General features: G+C 37.7%; 1 protein-coding gene across 1 annotated transcript in view; it reads left to right on the plus strand.

The window, feature by feature from the left end:
* The window catches only part of ITGA4 (integrin subunit alpha 4), a 91804-nt gene extending 72757 nt beyond the window's left edge, over positions 1 to 19047 (plus strand). The window contains exons 18-28 of the mRNA XM_030324489.2: positions 4929 to 5079; positions 6428 to 6523; positions 7211 to 7290; positions 7655 to 7744; positions 10039 to 10129; positions 12672 to 12779; positions 13800 to 13925; positions 14528 to 14647; positions 16469 to 16567; positions 16953 to 17072; positions 17688 to 19047. Of these exons, the coding sequence (XP_030180349.1) occupies positions 4929 to 5079; positions 6428 to 6523; positions 7211 to 7290; positions 7655 to 7744; positions 10039 to 10129; positions 12672 to 12779; positions 13800 to 13925; positions 14528 to 14647; positions 16469 to 16567; positions 16953 to 17072; positions 17688 to 17786 (1180 nt within the window). The 3' untranslated portion in view covers positions 17787 to 19047. The remainder of the gene's footprint in view (positions 1 to 4928; positions 5080 to 6427; positions 6524 to 7210; positions 7291 to 7654; positions 7745 to 10038; positions 10130 to 12671; positions 12780 to 13799; positions 13926 to 14527; positions 14648 to 16468; positions 16568 to 16952; positions 17073 to 17687) is intronic.
* Positions 19048 to 19351: the final 304 nt, after the last annotated feature.

A 19351-nucleotide genomic window follows, 5' to 3' on the forward strand; every position in this document is an offset into this window, starting at 1 on the left:
AAATAATACTCAGGGAAAACAGAGCCTCGTGCTGAAATACACCATTTTTCTATCTTTCCTCTTTCACTTATTAAGTTATGATTCTGTATGTACACAGTACCTTGATTTGTTTAAATTATGTGGGTTCTCGGCTGCTTTGTAAATTTCAAGTGTGCATTATGCACGTTTTAATGAAGAATGAGCTACGATTCCCGGGGAAAGCTCTGGTTCAGCCTTGTCGCACTTCCAGATGTGCACCTGGTCCTTTATTATGTCTCACATAAAAAGCTGGTGGGTATCTTTCTGACGGCACCTTGTTAATGAATCAAGATACAGTAAGATGTATATTAAAAAAAGAGAGAGTAGAGTTGTAATTATGGTAATGTGGCAAAATAGCTTAAAAATGGAAAATAAACCAGGAGTATAGCTGCTGAAATGTGAACATTGTGTTTCTCTTTAATTTGCTGTTGTCTTGGAACCTAGCTGCTTATGCAGTACTTTCACCTTCTGTTGCTTGTCTAAGTGCCAACTTCTTTCCCAAAGGTGTTCAGTGACTAATGCTTTGGGTACAAGCCAGAATATTTTATAAATGTCTATTTCTAGGCAGCTCTTCTACAAGTCTTAATTAAACTTTAATGTCAAGCTGAAGTTTACTTTTAGAACCTCCTAGGCTCCTGTAGTTGTGACGGGACTGTAGAGCAGTGGGGGGTAATGTAGGGCAGCCGTGCTCTCCCACCTTCCCTCTCTGCCCTCTAACAGCTCCACCAAGCAGACGTGTACTTATGTAACGTAAAGGTTTACGCCATAAGAGTGATCAGTCACAGGCATTCCCTAAGATGGTAGGAAAAATGGAGCCTGCTGCCACAGAGTGGCATTCTCCCACCTGAAATGGTAGCCATGGTTTAGAGTGACTGTTTTGTTTAGTTGATACACATCCTTGCAGAAAAGCTCCAACTTCTCAAACCCAGGGGTTAGAAACTAGAGATGCTACGTATGAACATGTTCCTCATTCCCTTCTCCTCAATGTCTCCCGAACCAACCAAGGAATTATGAGGTCTGGGGCATTGTTTTCTCTGATGCTGCATCTGATGCCATCCGAAATAACAAAGCCTTTGTTATTGCCAGAATAATACAGATTTTAAATATAGTCATATTATGTTGTATGCTTATTTTGAAACTAATGGTATTTCTCAGTCAGATTGGTCTGTGGTATAGCCAGCAAACTTTTTCCGTGAAGGGACAGATAGTAAATACTTTAGGCCCTGTGGGACAAAGGTCTATGTCAGCTACTCATCTCTGCCATCATAGTGCAGAAGTGGCCACAGATGAATGAGCATGGCTGTATTTCAGTAAACCTTTATTACAGAACCAGACAGGGGCCCAAATTTGGCCTGTAGGCAGTTTTTGAAACCGTACTCTATGGGATGTTGGCTTTTTACATGACAGTTCTGTGGTACATTTTTTATTTATTGATACACTATAATTCCCTATATTTTATTAAATATAGTTTGTTGGTATAATTTAAGATGGTTGCCAAACTTAACCAGATTTGGAGATTTTCAAGAGTTAATCCTGGATTAACAAACTATAGCAGTCTGCTCAGAGACAGACTAACCCAAAAGAATTATATTTATATGTTCACCAAAAGACAATAGCTCCAGACTAGGATTGCCCAAATTCCCAATGATAATTGAATGGATAAATAAAATGTGGTATATTTACAAACTGCAATGTATACACCAGAGAGCATAAACAGTTTAGAACTCCATGCATCAATAGAAATTAATGTTACAAGCAAAATTTTAAGTACAGAAAGCCTGATATTTAAAAATTCTCTGTGATTCCACTTACATGAAATAAAAAACTGGGCAAAGCCAGTCGATACTAATAAAAGGAAGATGATGGGTGGGGACAATAACTGGAAAGGAGGGGGGCAGGATATCCTATTCTGCCGTTAATATGTCTTCTTGATGTGGGTGCTCCTTTCTTCAATGCATTCAGTTTATAAAAATTACTGAGCTGTGCTCTTAGGATATGCATATTTTTCTCTTTGTACTATCGTGATAAGTAAGTGTAAAATGAAGAAAAAATCAGGATGAGAGGGGAAGAATTTTTAGGTATAAGTGAACTGTCTAACTTCTTAGAGCTATACCATTTGAAGTTAAAGAATACGGAGAAGTGTCTAAAATTTGCCCATTCCGAGGTTCATAAAAATAATTCTCAAAAATCATACTCTTTCCAGTATTGATCTTGCCATTAATGTATTGGTCAATTCACAATTGTATTGCCACTACAATGTCAGTTGTGTGATGGGGTACAGATCATGTGAATGTAGTAGATGTTTACTTAATGAAACACTTAGAATTCACAGAACACAGAACCATGACTGTAACTTGGTAGAATTTATCATGATGAGTTAATGAACTTTTTACAAACATGTATCCAGCATTTTCTCCACTCTTTTCTTTAGTGTTACCCAGTCCTTTTTAAATGTTTGATACAGTTGTATACCACGCATATTTTTTGAACACTAGTTATGTTTGCAGGCTCTGAGAAAGCAGTGGTAATCATGATTTAGCATCTTCTGTCTAGGAGAACTTATTCTAGTGATGACAAAAGCCAAACCATGCGAAAATACTTCCTTATAGGGGTGCCCAGTGTGCTTTGGGAGAGGGAGAAGCTGCTTCTGTTAGGGAGAATGCAGTGCTGAGTGATAGGGGTTAGCACTGAGTATCCACGGGAAAAACTTCTGAGAACTAGTAACACTGACACTTCACTGAGTCTTGAACATGAACAAATCACCCAGAGACGTGAAGAGGGAAGGTGTTAAAGGCAGAGAGAGAGCTTCACAGAAGGTACAGAACGCAGGTGTTTGGATACCTGTTTGCAGTTAAGTATGGCTCAAGCAAAGGAATGAGTTGTGCAGAGTAGTGAGGCCTCATGTGCTGTGCTAGTAAATTAGCACTCTATCTTGAAGGCACTGAAGGACATTAAGTGGGCCTATGACGTTATCAAGTTTGTTTTCTTTTTTTTTTTTTCAATATATGAAGTTTATTGTCAAATTGGTTTCCATACAACACCCAGTGCTCATCCCAAAAGGTGCCCTCCTCAATACCCATCACCCACCCTCCCCTCCTTCCCACCCCCCATCAACCCTCAGTTTGTTCTGTTTTTAAGAGTCTCTTATACTTTTGCTCTCTCCCGCTCTAACCTCCTTTGTTTTTTCCTTCCCCTCCCCCATGGGTTTCTGTTAAGTTTCTCAGTTTGCTTTCTGTAAAGTGACCCTCCCTGGCAGTGTGAAAACTGGATTGGAGAAGGAGGACTTGAGAAATCAGTTAAGGGTATAATCCACATTAAGTCATGTTCAATCATGAAGTTTTCATACCTTTATATTAAAAAAAAAAAGTACTCCCAAAATTAAATCTAAATAATCAGAATGGCAGAAAAAAAAAAAGAAGCGACATGCCTTTGCTACCCTCAGGCAAAAGTGGTTCCTGCCTTGGTTTCCCAGAGCTGCTTATTCACAACTCCTTTCCATGTATTTACAATATTTGTTTAAATTTTGTTTATACATCTGTCCTTTACTGTATATGCTCTATAAGGGTGGGAATTTATTTTTGTATCTGGAATAATGAATGTCATGATTATATAGGAGCTTTCAATTACAGTTGATCAGTCATTCATGTGTCTTCACAGCATAAATTTTGAAACCTGTTCTTAAACTCTGTTCCCGGACACCCTTTGTTTGAAATCAATTCAGCAATAACTATTAAATGCAGACTATATGTTTAGTTTATCCAAACACTAATCTTCTATACAGATGTTGATTAGAATGATACAATGTAAACATAGGGAAACTTTCTCTCGTACTAGGTGAATATTTACCTTTCTAATTGTTAGGATTACCCTCACCTGATGCTTTGCCTTGGGTCACATCCTTCACTGATTAAAAATTACTCAATATCTAAGAATGTCTGTCTTTAAGGAGAGATTATAGAATCATTGTGTACAAGTTTTCTTTGACTCTTCTAATTCTCTAATTGGTAGAGAGACTGGGCTGTGCAGACATTTACCTTGAGACTTTAGAACATTCCTGCTGTGATACTTTGAATCAGTTCCTTAAGCCTCAGGTTTTTTATATATCAAGGTATTTTTCTGTGGACTTCGTGGGCTGTGCATGAGCCAAACCTTCAGTAATAGTAATTATTACTATTACAGACGGTGACTGAGGCTTAAAAATGCTAAATGACCTCCTACCACCCAAAAGAACTAGGCCAGAGCCAGAACTTGAACTCACTCACTCCTATGTCTAGATTCACAGCAACCTTCTCTTTCCAGTTCACGGGACGATGAAGCATGGCTGCAGTTCTGTGTTTAACTTGGTCTGGTTATTGGTAGAGGTGGCCAGCCTGCCTTAAGACATTGAAGGTAGCACGACAGACTGTAGTGGCACCCACTTGCTGGGCCTGGCGGTCCTTTTCATGCGCTGTGCTCATTCCACCGAAACATCCTCTATTTTGGTGGAGGTAGTCTCTCTCTTCTCCTTTTCTCCTACTACTCCCCATTTCCCCCTTTGGTCTGGGCAACAGCTAGTTCAGTGTCTTTCCAAGGGTAAAGAAAGAAAAGAAATAAACATCTTCACTTTTGGAAAAAAAAATACTGTGAAATATGAGAAAAATCTGTTAAAGTATAGAAGAAGTGAAACAGAAAATGTAAAGCAGATTTGCTTAATTATAACTAATTAAAAATAACAAACTTCCTGGGTAATAGTTGGCTGAATTTATCTGAAACATGAGAAATTGAGTTCTTTCGAGCATGAATTTGCATCTACTTGCGTGAGATCATCTCCCCATGGTGTTTTTCTAAATTAGTATTGTATGTTCAGGATAAACGAGGAGACGGGATTTTTATTTCCCAAACAAGAACTAAATATTAACGTCAATTTTCAGGCCACATGAAAATAAGACCTATCTTGCTGTTGGAAGTATGAAGACCTTGATGTTGAACGTGTCCTTGTTTAATGCTGGAGATGATGCGTACGAAACGACTCTGCACATCAGACTCCCCTCCGGTCTTTACTTCGTTAAGATTTTAGATCTGGTAAGTTTCAAAAACCACAGTCGCATTCGTTTTTTAAAGTGTAAATGGTATACTCCATTTCATCAATGTTAGGCCTAAATATTTGGGGTAGATGCAGACTTATCACTCAAGCTTCCATTGATTTTTGAGACTTCGTTCATGCTCCTGATCAAAATGACAAGTTCCTTGGGATCTGAGATCAAAAGAGCTTCCTGCTTCCAAATGCTACTGTGTGAGAGACGCAACTGTCCAATTGTCCAAGCAAGCTGTTCGGGTGCCATTGCTTTTCTCACAGATGACATGCTCATTTGGTGCTACTATCCTGTCTTCTTGGCTGGGGTCCCTGCACAGGCAATATTGGTCCTCTAAGCTGGGCTCCCATAGTTACTGCTCTTCATTTTAAGTTCACATGCCCAGTATTGTTCCCAAAGAACTTCCAACAAATACTGTACAACCAGCAGTCTTCCACACATTCTGACATCTTGGTGCCAACCAGATCGCAGGCAATTTCTCTTTTCCTACAAGAGTTTGAAGCACCTAGAGACCTGTTCTTACCACCATGCCTCAATCGTCAACACTTAAATCCATCATCCAGGCATTAATAAGGTTGATTTCAAAGGGAAAAGCCTGTCACTTTCTCTTTTGATGCCTGTCTTATCTCTTAGCAAATGTATTCCTCTCTTATCTAGAGGCCATCTCTTCAAACCAAGGACATGTAGAGAGGTCTTTGACGCCTCAGAAATAAGTTACCCTTTTCTCTAGAGCATCAGCAGCCTATTTGCAATAGTATGAGAGAAAAGTCAAATATTCAGTGTATGTGATATGTTATATAGTATATATAGTATATATACATGTCTAGTGTATATACATCTATAGTATATAGTTAACAGTGTATATTTATATACATTTCTCTGAATATTTGACTATATATATCTAATTGTGATGACCGTTATTACAATTATATACTTTGTCACATTCTCACATCTCAGACAAGAGGGCCAATGAAATATGAACTTCCTTAATTCCTTGCTTCAAGGTTTTTCAAGGAACTGGATCTTGAATTAAATAGAGAATACAAACAGGGATCAAAGCTACAGGTCCAGGAAGTATTCTGTGGAAAATTTACATGAGTATTAAAATATACCAATATATGTGTATCCATGGACACACATATTTATAAATTTTTATTTACATATTTATAAATTTTATTTTTATTTCTATTTATCCCCAAAGTAAACAGAAAAAAAAAGTCTTCCAGGAGAGCAAATTCTTCAGGGATGATTTTCTTTTAAAAAAACATTTTCTAACATATGTTATAAACTTCGGGTTTCCTTCTTACCTAAGCCAGTTGTTTCATTTTTCCTTTTAGGAAGAGAAACAAATAAACTGTGAAGTAACAGACAGTGCTGGCTTAGTGAAACTCGACTGCAGTGTTGGATATATATATGTAGATCACCTATCAAGGGTAAGCATTTAGCATGTTTTACTAACATGAATATAAAATATTTTCTATTTCTTCCATGTTTATGCCACATGCAAATATAAAATTTACCATTATTATTTATTTGCTTAGAGTAAGCAGCTAAGTGATGAAATAAAACTCCAACCAACTGGGCTTGAGATTTTTGAGATTGTGTTTATATTCTTGGCAATGTTCACTGAAAAAAAAAAATTAAAAAAAAAAGCGGGGGCACATGTTTTTGTCAAGATGGGCATGTGAATGTGTGGATCAGGATTCTGCTACCCTGTCTCACCCTTCTCCAACACTCCTCCCACCCCTCTCCACCCCAGGTGGTCCTATCTGCCAGGCATGTTACCTCTGCTATACCAAAAGGTGTTACTGGCAAGAGTCCTCACTCAAGTTGTTAAAGCATCTCTAATTTTGTCAGTCTGGACCTGCCTGTCTTTACATTTAGAGGCGGCTTTGTCTCTGAGTGTCACTTGTGGAAATGCTCTGCTTTAAAATTGCCACAAACCCAACAGCGTCCCCATAGCTCACCGCCTAAGAGAGGGGTAGTCTGTGCTTCCAGAACTTAGTCTCAAATCTGCATTCCACAGACCATAAACATTAAGGGAGATTAAAATTCAGATTATAAAAAATATTACTTCTACGTTTAAAAAAAATGGGCATGTCCCTCTCTGCGTTTTACAGATAGATATTAGCTTTCTCTTGGATGGGAGCTCACTCAGCAGAGCAGAAGAGGATCTCAACATCACAGTGCATGCCACCTGGTACGTTTCATTGTGAAAAAAAGAATTGTGCTAAAGGAAATGGACCCCTGACTTTAGGGTGTCGGTAGGGCGGGGGAGTTAGGGAGAATCATTGGAGCTGTGTTCCATTGTCTGCCGGAGAAAATTTCACTTGTGTGATCTAAGGAAAAAAAAATCTGTCTGTGGAGCAAATAACACTGTAAATAATGGGAGCAAATTTTTGCCAACCCTGTCATAAACATTTCTTACTACTGCATCTGCTTTTTTCTCCACTCCCCAAAGCCTCCAAGTATATTAGGTATACATGGTATGTGATTAGTTCTCTCTGAAGATGATTTTTATGCTTGATGGATTCTAACAGGGTGTCTTCTGTTTGCTTCTGTAGTGCAAATGAAGGAGAAATGGACAATCTGAAGCGTAACAAAGTGACTTTAGCAATACCTCTCAAGTATGAAGTCATGCTATCTGTTCATGGGTAAGTAAATACTAAGGCCTCCTATAAAGCTGAGAGCTGATTTTATTTTTTCATTTTTCAGATGTTGGTTTATTTTTGAGAAAGAGAGAATGAGCAGGCTTAACGCCGTCAGTCCAGAGCCAGACACAGGGCTCTGTCTTACGAACCACGAGATCATGACCTGAGCTGAAATCAAGAGTCAGATGCTTAACTGACTGAGCTACCCAGGAACCCGGAAAGCAGATTTTAAATTCTGTTTCTTCTTACATTATTGGTCTAAAATATATTTAAGTTTTTTTAAGGAAAGATCCTGTGCTGTTTCTGTCCCTTAGCCCAGACCTTAAGTGTTGCATTCCCTTGCTTATCTGTTCGTTATTTTCATGCACTCTATAATCATTACTGAGACTTCTTCAAACTAGTACCCAATTGGAGATTTCTTATTGGAAAAGTCCCATAAGCCTCTAGCAGGTCATCCCCAACCTTTCAGTTTTATGCTGTGCAGGCCAGGAGCCCCAGTGTGGGGCAGCATTCAATTGGAATGAATCAAGCTCAGTGGCTATGGCAAGCGTGAAGTTCAGAGAAGCATAAGCTTAGTCAAATCACCACTCTCCAGAGCCCACATCTACTTCTGTGCCAAAACGATTGAGTTATGAGAGAGCCAGCTGCAAGGTGTTCCCTGTCCACTCTCCATACCCATAAATTATGGAGTTTCTCACTTGTGGCCTCGGAGCCAGCATTCACTGGTTCCCCGCAATGTTAGTGATTGATTGTGTGGACCCTCCTCAGATCAAGAAGGAAATGTATGGAGAAAGATTTAAGGGGTATTGAGAAAACCTTTTGTGATTTTATTGGAAATGACTCAGGCTATTAGTCTTTAAAACCATTATTTTTAAAGGAATAGAAGATAGGAGATACCAAACACACGGACTGATGAGCTTTTCTTGTTGCTGTAAATAAAACCATCGCCAATCATTTTTAATCACCCATAGAGATGACATGTAATTATATAAAGAAAAAATGATGGGGCACTGGGTAGCTCAGTCGTTTAAGTATCCAAGTTCGGTTGAGGTCATGAACATGACTTGTGAGTTCGAGCCCCACATCGGGCTCTGTGCTGACAGCTCAGAGCCTGAAGTTTGCTTCAGATTCTGTGTCTCCCTCTCTGCCCCTCCCTTGCTCATGCTCTGTCTCTCTCAAAAATAAACATTAAAAAAATTTTTTTAATAAAAATGGTGTCTGCAACTGAAAATATAGAGTATCAAGTTTGCGAGATAAAACAAGCAGAAGAAAGAGGAAGCCATTCAGGAGAGAATCTAGTGAGTCAGTGGGGAGCAGAGAAAAGCTGATGGCATATTCCTGGTTTTGAAGCCTCATCTCTCACCTCCTTTTCTTGATCCTCTTATGAGGAGTGTCCTCTACGTATGATTTTGGGCAAGAAATGTTCTGAGTATAAAACTGCCTAAATCTATAGCATTTCAGTATTTCTGTGTAACCAGTCTTTAACGTGTATTACTTCACATTAGCTGACAAATGAGGGCAACTGCTAGAGTTGGGATTCCCAAGAAAAATACTTCTTAAAGTCCACTACTGATGTATATGTCTAATCACAGGCAAAAGAATGACAACCTTGTATTCTTAACCAAAAAGTTGACCGTACTTACGTTTGAACTGTTCTCCTACCTTGGGTTTCATTACAAATAGCCAGCAGGAATTGGATTATAGAAAGCACTCCAGGGCGCCTGAGTGGCTCAGTCAGTTTAGCGTCTGACTCTTGATTTCTGCTCAGGTCATGATCCCACAATTGTGAGATTGAGCCCCATGTCAGGCTTTGCACTGATAGTGAGGAACCTGCTTGGGTTTCATTCATTCATTCATTCATTCACTCACTCACTCACTCTCTCTCCCCACCTCCCAAATAATGAAACTTAAAAAAAAAAAGAACTCAAAAATAGGTAAAATAGGTTGATTTATAGGAAGATAATAGAATTGTAGGGAAAAGCTAAGAATTTGTCTAATTGTCAAATTGATGTGAATCATTTGAGAACTAAGAGAGAAGGAATGGTCAGTGCTGGGAAGACAAACAGAGGATATTAGTGAGAAAGAGCACATGGCTTTCTGCTTTCATTACATTTCACTAAATTCTTATCTTACCAAGAAACCAAAAATATTCAGTGGTGCTTAGGAGGCATCTACAGTTGGGAATATAGTCTTAAATGCAATATTTAAGAGAGATGCAATAATCCAGACCAAAGAGAAAGACTGTTGATAATACCCCATCAAGTAAGACAAATCAAATTTGAATTTGTTTCTTTCAGGTTTGTAAACCCAACTTCATTTGTGTATGGACCAAAGGAAGAAAATGAGCCTGAAACATGCATGTCAGAAAAAATGAACTTCACTTTTCATGTAAGAGAAGTTGATTGTTGGGATATTTGTAACAAACTGAGAGCTTGTTCCTGCTGTATGGCTCCAGAGGACATCATATGCTGTGATGTCCCTCAGCCCAGGACCCCCATGGCTGACAGCAGCACGGTTACTCATGGACTTTCCTCCTGGGTTCTTGCTTCCCCTTGCCACCCTCCCAACCCTTATCTCTATCCTATTACTGAAGCCCACAATTCCTTACAATACAGTGGGAAGGAGCAAACACAGGAATGGAGGTAACTGCTGAAACACACAAAGTTATGGGAGGAACTGCATCCACTTGAGATGCACACAGAAATCAGGATAGGTTGAGGTGTGAATCCGTGAACTCTCTTCTTGATTCAAGCTTTTATATAAGTGCTGACATTACCCAGTAAAGGAAGCTCTTACCTCCTGCATCTCCATTTAACATCTGCTTGGTCAGCCTTTTAGGCCATAGGTAGATGGCCTGTTATAAGTGATGTGTCATTTATTAAATAATCTTTTTAAAAAGAGTATCATTATCCAAACATATTAATATAAAGCTAAACTTTTTTTAATGTTTACTGTCAGTTTTGATGCATCATGGATGGTGATAATTGGAGATAATGGCCACAAAAACATTTTTTGAACCAAAAGCACTGCCCAAACATTCTTAGAGCCATAGAACAATCTATAGAATGTCAGTGAGTCTAGATTTAAGTACATTAATATTTTGTAAGGTCATTTTTTTTTTTTTTGGTAAGGCAGTGCTTTTAAAAATGGATATCAGAATCAGAATCACTTGAGGTACTTTTTCAAAATGCAAATTCCTGGGCCCTGCCTCAGATTTAGAGAATGACCTTGGAATCCTACTGAGTCTACGTATACCCAACTTTATGTTATACTAATGTACATCAGTGTTGAAAAATATAGCTTTCTACTTTGAAGTCCCAAGAAATGCTCCTGTCAGAGCCCAGTGGGAGTTTGTGCTCTGTTAAACTAAAACAGAAACTGCACTAAACTCTAGAAGGTCTATTTATTAATTTATAATTAATAGGTTTTTTTCCAGTTAAATTACAGTGGAGTGACTGGGACTGGAGGTACTTTGAATCTCTAGGTTTGGTGAGGCTGTGCAAGTTTGAAAATGTTCTTAAAGGTCTCAACATTACTAGACAAAGGTGAAGAATATTTTAGGTTAGACTGATCATTTGCAGGCATGAGGAAGATGTCGTCTGAGGGTCTGGGCAGTGCTGGTTACCCACTGCTTGAAACTACCTTTTGCAAGTGCCCTGTGACTCCAGGGCCTAGCAGTTTTCATAGGCCAGGTACACATTTGTTCTTCTAGGTCATGTGCATTCTAAAGATTACTGCAGATCTATGAGTGATGCTGTTTCATTCAGATTCTGTGGAACATCAGATATTGTATTGGTTCCGTAGTTACATGCCCAGATGGCAATTATTTTGGCCCAATTTCCTTCTTCAGGGAGCTGCAATCCCAAGATTTATCAATAAAGAAATATCATCTACCTATGCATTATTCTTTATTCATTCATTTTGAGAGAGAGAGAAAGAGAGACAGAGCAAGTGGGGGAGGGGCAGAAAGAGACATGGGGCTTGAACTCCTGACCTGAGCTGAAACCAAGAGTCACATGCTTAACCGACTGAGCCATTCAGGTGCCCCATACCTATGCATTCTTTTTTTTTTTTTAATTTTAATGTTTGTTTATATTTGAGAGAGAGTGCAAGCAGGGGATGGGCAGAGAGAGAGAGGAGACATAGAATCTGAAGCAGGCTCTCAGCTGTCCGCACAGAGCCCAGAGCCAATGTGGGACTTGAACTCACGAACCGTGAGATCATGACCTGAGCCGAAGTTGGACGCTCAACCCACTGCGCCACCCGGGTGCCCCCCCCCATGCGTTATTCTTATAAGGCTAGATGTGCATTACTATTAAAACCCAATAACCTACCCCCTTCTGATTTTCTGAGTGTATCAGCATCATCATTACCCTGAACTAAAATATATTCTTATTCACTTACTGTGATGATTATCCTCTCAACAAAGTGATTTTGTGAAAATAAGACTGAGAATTAGAATACCTGAGTTTTGGTCCTAATTCTTGTCACTTTTTAACCATCTTAGGCACATCATTCACATCTCTGAGACTTTTCCTGAGCTGGAGAATAATAAAACGTCAGCTCACCTCATGGGACGCTTGTGAGGATCAATCGATCATGGTTTTTTTAGACACATAATGTCCCATACAAATGTATGCTGTTGTCTTTTTCTTTAGACTATTTCTGCAATAATTATCAGCCTGGACGTTTCGGCCTAATCAATATCAAGGAGAGGGCTAGGAATAATGAATAAATTATTAGCAAACATTTTTAAAGTTCTGGATATGGATATTCTGTCTCCTTTTGCTATGCAACTGCCAACTGCAAACCACCAGCACTATAAATGTTGCATGAAACCCATGCCTCCCCCTGAAAAATCATTGATATCTGTACCTATGTTTATGAAAAATATTAAGTTGCTAAAAGAAAAACTTTTCCTCCTTATCAGGTTATCAACACTGGCCATAGCATGGCTCCAAATGTTAGTGTGGAAATAATGGTACCAAATTCTTTTGCCCCCCAAACTGATAAGCTGTTCAACCTTTTGGATGTCCAGGTAAAAATGGGTTCTTTCCTTTAACCTAAGTAATATTGCCAAAATGGATATGTCAACGTGTTTGAGTCCCACTGTAAGCTGTGAATTCGCCATGCAATTACTGAATATACTTTGAGTGTTATACATTACATAGAACTGTGAGGCTGTAGGAACTTCTGCATTTGACGTATACAGTATAGAAAAGAACTCTGCTCTAGCATCGTCAGTGCATTTTCTTTGTGAAATGGCCCTGTGGAAGTAATTGTTGGTGAAATTCTCTATAAACCTTGAGGCTGCTGTTGGAAAATCAGTATTTCAGCCTTTTTTTAAATTTTTTTTCAACGTTTTTGATTTATTTTTGGGACAGAGAGAGACAGAGCATGAACGGGGGAGGGGCAGAGAGAGAGGGAGACACAGAATCGGAAACAGGCTCCAGGCTCCGAGCCATCAGCCCAGAGCCTGCCATGGGGCTCGAACTCACGGACCGCGAGATCGTGACCTGGCTGAAGTCGGACGCTTAACCGACTGCGCCACCCAGGCGCCCCAGCCTTTTTTTTAAAAAAAGAATTAATATTCTTATGTTGATGATTACATCAGAATTATTTTAGCTTACCATCTTCCAGACAACCAACCAACAAATAAATCTGCTATGTAGATTCGAGATCTAATTTTAAAATTTACTTGAATTCCAGATTTAGACAGTAGGATATGCTGATATAACACGTTACTGTTTTGTGTCTAAAGCAAAAGAAATTTTAATTTCATGGTAATGTCCAAATGTCCATTTTTTACATTGCCTTTAATTTCTGTAAGGTTAGGCCCTGTATCACTTTAGCATCTGTATCCCACCTTGTTAAAATGTCTCTGGGTTTTTGTGTTTGTGCCATAGAAACTTAATCTTTCCCAAATCTGTCCAAAAGATATTTTCACAATTCAGAGATACTTGATATATTTTAGAAAAGGTAACCAATTGGACCTTTTAAGACCGTGTAGCTTCTGCCGTTCTTTCCAATATGGAGTAACATTTTTCTGTCTTTATAGACTACTGCTGGAGATTGCCATTTTAAAAGTTATCAAAGAAAGTGTGCATTAGAGCAGGATAAAGGTCCACTGGAGACCCTGAAAGACATTTTCAGATTCTTGTCAAAGACTGATAAGAAGCTATTGGTAAGTTTAATTTTTTTAGGTTGTAGGTTTTGCTTTCCAACACACAGAAGTGAAACCTTAAAACCAAGAACCACTGGGTTTGAACTGTCAGCTGAGTGTAGGAAAGAAACAAGTTAATACACTTGCATGGGAGGAATAGACGTGGGAGAGATAGACCCAGGGTTAAATATACTATACAATTTCATTATTTATCTAAACCAATGCCTACTTCATGCCAGCCAGACATTGTTCCAGACCCTGTAGAAGGCCAAGATATAGTACTCAGCTGAGCAGACTTTGTGGCATGAGATTATCACTCCTTTCATATTAGTGAATTTATGAAAAAAACAACCCCCCCAGGAAGCCATCTCACATTCAAATAATCCAAGTTTAACAAGGAATATGGAACATGTGACTTAGCAAGGCTCTGATTAGGCGTCTTTGTTGTAACTCTGTCTCCGAAGGTTAAATTCATAAGAATGATACCACATGCTTCAAGTTCAAATACTTCTTGTTATAATTTATAAAACAAACTCCACTAATGGGAGATGTTTAATTCCATGTAAAATATTTTAGACGTCTTTAAAAAAGTTTTAATGTAGCTTTTTGGTATTTTTTTCAAGTTCTGCATAAAAGCTGATCCATACTGTTTAAGTCTTTTATGTAATTTTGGGAATATGGAAAGTGGAAAAGAAGCCAGTGTTCACATGCAGTTGGAAGGCCGCCCATCTCTTTCAGAAATGGTAAGTCTAAAATACAATGACAACTTTGTGGCTAAGTTTATTCAGAATCTACAGATTCAGTCATCTTATTTAGGTAGGATGGTATGTGAGGAGGCATTGAAGTAATTAAAAAGGTATGAATAGTAAAATTGGGAGTGGAACTCTAAAAGTGTTTCCGTTTATCGCTTTAGCTGAGTAGATTGTCTAAACGATACAGTTTTTGTAATTAAACAGATAAGATTGTAGAATAGACTATGGAATAATTAAGAGGTTTATTTTAGAAAGCATGTCCAACTATTTATGAACCTTGATTAAGTCACAGAAATGGACTACCTTAACATTTTATCTAACCTTAAGGTTTTTTCTAAACTACTTGAAATTATGCATAAAATTTAAGAAGCAAAACTTTCATAGAACCCAACTAAAACATCAACATTCATCAACAATAAAACAGAAATGTACAATAACAAATAAACATCTTGGACTTCTTCCTGGAAATGAGTATGCATATTTATGATTACTGACATAAAATTAGTTTTATCTGGAGTTCTGTTCTTCCATTTCCTCATCTGATAATCTCTTGCAGGGGTGTTACAGACTAAATGAGATACTTTTTTTGTAAAACATTTAGTGCATGGCATATAGTAAGCCAAAGAAAATCGGTGGTTTGGTTTTGTTTCAAGAGGAGTATTTGAAATTGCCACACGGTGGTAAAGAGGATGGGGGGGGTGGGGTGGAATAGATGCACCAGATAGGGAATTAAGAAGTCTGTTGTCATTCCAGTTGTGCTAAAAATTGTTAGGAGACCATTCAAGTTATTTAAACTTTAGCAGTTTGCCCTCTCCTACTCTTGAGGTCCAGGTTACTAAACAGTGGGCACTACTGGCATTTTGGACCAGATAATTCCTTCGTGTTAGGTGCTGTGCTGTGCATTGTAGGATGTTTAGCCCATTGCTGGCCTCTACGAACTAGATGCTGGTACACCACTTCCCAAGTCCTGACAGTCTAGAAACTGCTGACTGTCCTCTAGGGGATAGAAGCATTCCTGTTGGAAACCACTGCTTTAATAAAGTATGTAATCTATTTTTACCCCTAAAATTCTCCGTGTTCTTTCCAAAACATTAAATAACATTTGTGCGGTAGTTTTAACTTTTGAGGGTCGGTCATAGGCTTCTTTAGTAAAATTCCTAAACAACATATTCTCATCTACCTCAGTGAATACATATATGAGAAAAAACCTTCAATTTTACATGTAATTGTAAAAGGTCATCAGAGTCTGTGGAGCCCATCCCTAGATTCCTGAGCTCCATGGATTCTTGGTTATAAAGTCCGTCTGTTAGATAGTAAAGCTCAGAGTTCACCTACCAATTTTATACTGGCATGCTATAACTACTTGTATCATATTTTTCCATTATGGTATTAAACTATAGGTATTTTACAACAGCAAGATGATAACACTGTTTTAGAAAAAAAGAAAAGCCTAGATAAAATAAGTTTGAGGAACCATTTATCAGGTGAAGAAAGTCACCTTTGGGAAAAAGACTGACTAGGAAAAAAATACACTGCTAGCTATTACAAATACCTAAATCAAGTTATCTGCAAAGTAGTCATGTTTAATAAAAGGATTTGAACAAAATGATGCCAGGAAAATTAATACCACGGCTGTGCCTTTGGAAGCAAAGAAAACATTGCATTACAATTAACCACAAATGGTGAAATACACTGGGGAAGATAAGTTGTAAAATTCTGAGATCGTAGGTAAGGATCATGATAAATTACTAGTACATCTTCATGAAATAAAACTATGAGTCAGGCTACAGTGATCTTTCTTTTATTTAACAGGATGAGACTTCAGCGCTCACATTTGAGATAAGAGCAACGGCTTTTCCAGAGCCTAATCCAAAAGTTATTGAACTAAACAAGGATGAAAATGTTGCACATGTAAGATTACCACTTTACCTGAAACATTACAATTATAGGGAAAACCTGCTGGGGTGTTTAGTCAGGAAAATAGATTGACTAGATCATGGAGGGCTTGAAATAGTTTACTGAGATTTGGCATTTTCCGCAACTGGTGCCAGGAAAGGACGCAGATGGCTCGTTCAGGAGGCAAACTTGGTAGCATTAACCAGATGAAGAACCATGGTGCAAGGCCATCCAGCTCAACAGTTACCAGTGTTTCCTAGGGTTATTAGAACCGGCAAGAGAAGGGGACGGGTTGTTCAAACTACTATGGGAATCGTGGGTTGGGGGTGAGGGTGGGGCTTCACAAGGAACAGAAGCAACTTTTAAACTGGTGGCTCTTTCTTTTCATTAATTTATGTAGGTTTTCCTTGAAGGACTACATCATCAAAGACCCAAACGTCATTTCACAATAGCAATTATTTCAAGTAGCTTGCTACTTGGCCTTATTTTACTTTTATTGATTTCATATGTTATGTGGAAGGTAAGTCATTAATAATTACCAATGTCAAACCAAATACAACATTCTTGACTTTCACAAAGTGACTTTTGTGACTCCCAAGTTATTAGATTTAAGTATTGCAGTACTTTTAATGTTAACTTTTTAAATTCCCAAATGAGTATATAGTACTGATCTCCCATTTCTCCTGACTTCAGCCAGTTATTCCGACCATAACACTAGTTTTGAAAGATGTTCTAGAAAAAAAGCATTTGGACGGGGTGCCTGGGTGGCTCAGTCGGTTAAGCATCCGATTTCGGCTCAAGTCATGATTTCACAGTTCACGAGTTTGAGCCCCCTATCAGGCTATGTGCTGACAGCTCAGAGCATGCCTTGGGTTCTGTGTCTCCCTCTCTCTCAAAAATAAAAATTAAAACAATTAAGAAAAGCATTTGGAAAACACTGCATATTATTTTTAATGTCCATTTTGGAGAATGTGGGTCACTGAGCAGTCCTGGAGTAACAAAAATAATGCTCTTTAAACCCAGTATTTCCCATCTAGATTTTACTGTCTACACGGGACAGTGAGTTTTCAGGTATCTGATAGGAGTGTAATATGTTTGTAGTAATACACTAATGATTATGCAATGCCATTTTCAGGTTGGTTTCTTTAAAAGACAGTACAAATCTATCCTACAAGAAGAAAACAGAAGAGACAGTTGGAGTTACGTTAACAGCAAAAGCAATGATGATGATTGAAGACATCTTTCAAATTGAGAGGACAACGGACTCAGGTTAACCAAAGAAACTTAAGATGTTGTTTACAACACTGACTTCTTCTATGTACTTCTTTTACTCATGACCTTGTGACATATTGGATCTCCATGCAAATGAAAAATCTACGCAATGATTAGTCTTCGAGAGGAAAATAACTGCAAAGGGAATATTTAATATATCCAAAGAGAATCTTTCAGCTCTTAAATGGATAGAAAAACACTAAAGCATTCAATTTATTCAAGGTAAGTAATCCCTCGAAGATATTGCATCTGAATTCAATCATATTGAAGAAGTAAACAACTCATTTGGAGAAGTCTTGGACTTGAAATAGCATTCCTTTAAAAGAAATTATTTACCATATGTGCTTGCTTCAGTAAAATAAATTCCATGGCTAGGTAATGATTCATTTCTAATAGATCTTTGAGACTTGTTTGAAAAATCCTGCTAAATATCTTCAGAGAACATACTTCTAAGAGCTGTTCCTAAATTTTTGAATGGATACAAGAAGACCACTAATGTTTTAAAAGTGGATTTTATCTTTAAACACCTTTATTTGTAATACCTTCATGATGGGCTCTGATTTATTCAGACTATGTAGGAGGATTATGATCCTGATTAGCAAACTTCAGAATGAACTTATACACTGGTTTGAGCTTAATAAGATGACTTCTGAATAATTGTTTATACAGCTATGGGTTTTTTTTTTCTTTCTGTATATATACATAATGTTTTAAAAGAATATATGTTTATAGAGGTATAAATCTGCTAGTCATCTTAGAACACATTTTTATTAAGGGTACCCAGGAGTAAATTTCTAAAATCCATTTTCAGTGAAATTTTTTTGCTTATGAAAACAATACTTAAAAATTCTAATTTATATTCTGAAACATTGTGAATGTTGCACTTTAGCTGATATTTCAAATATTAATACACTGATATATGTAAAATATGGAAACTGTACCTCACTAATGACTCTTAAAACCAAAACTCTACAAAGAGCCTGATTAGAGGCCAGTATTTCATATAAATTAGATACTGAGTAAAATATTGACTATCAAATTAAGCAAATGCACCTCCTTGCTTAGATGTTACTCTTTCTCTTCAAAACTATGTATTAAATGTGTTTTTATCAGGTCTATAAGAACATTCTCTTCTGCATGGAACTAGAGAAACAAAATTTAGAAATCTAACTTTACCGATTTTGCTTGTTTTCAGTGAATAAAATGAGCCATCAAAATTTCCATCATAGAGGTTTTAGTGACGAGTGAAATATTGCCTTTTCATTTGCAGATACAATCATTTTTTGTAATAGTTATTCATGCATATGACCTAGATTCTGATAGCTGCAGATTATAATTTCATCTGAATTTATTTATTCTGTCTTTATAACCTCTGTATAAGGAAGCTGTAGGCAATTTTGAAAATCTGTTATTGGAAGTGATCAGGTAGTAAGACTTCCCTCTAATTTAGCTATTAGGGAAAATATCTCCTTAGCGGAAGCCCTGCCACCAGCTGTCTCTCTCAGCTGAAATTTCTAGAAGTTACCT

This window comes from Lynx canadensis, chromosome C1 (assembly GCF_007474595.2).
Source record: "Lynx canadensis isolate LIC74 chromosome C1, mLynCan4.pri.v2, whole genome shotgun sequence".
Classification (NCBI taxonomy): Eukaryota; Metazoa; Chordata; class Mammalia; order Carnivora; family Felidae; genus Lynx; species Lynx canadensis.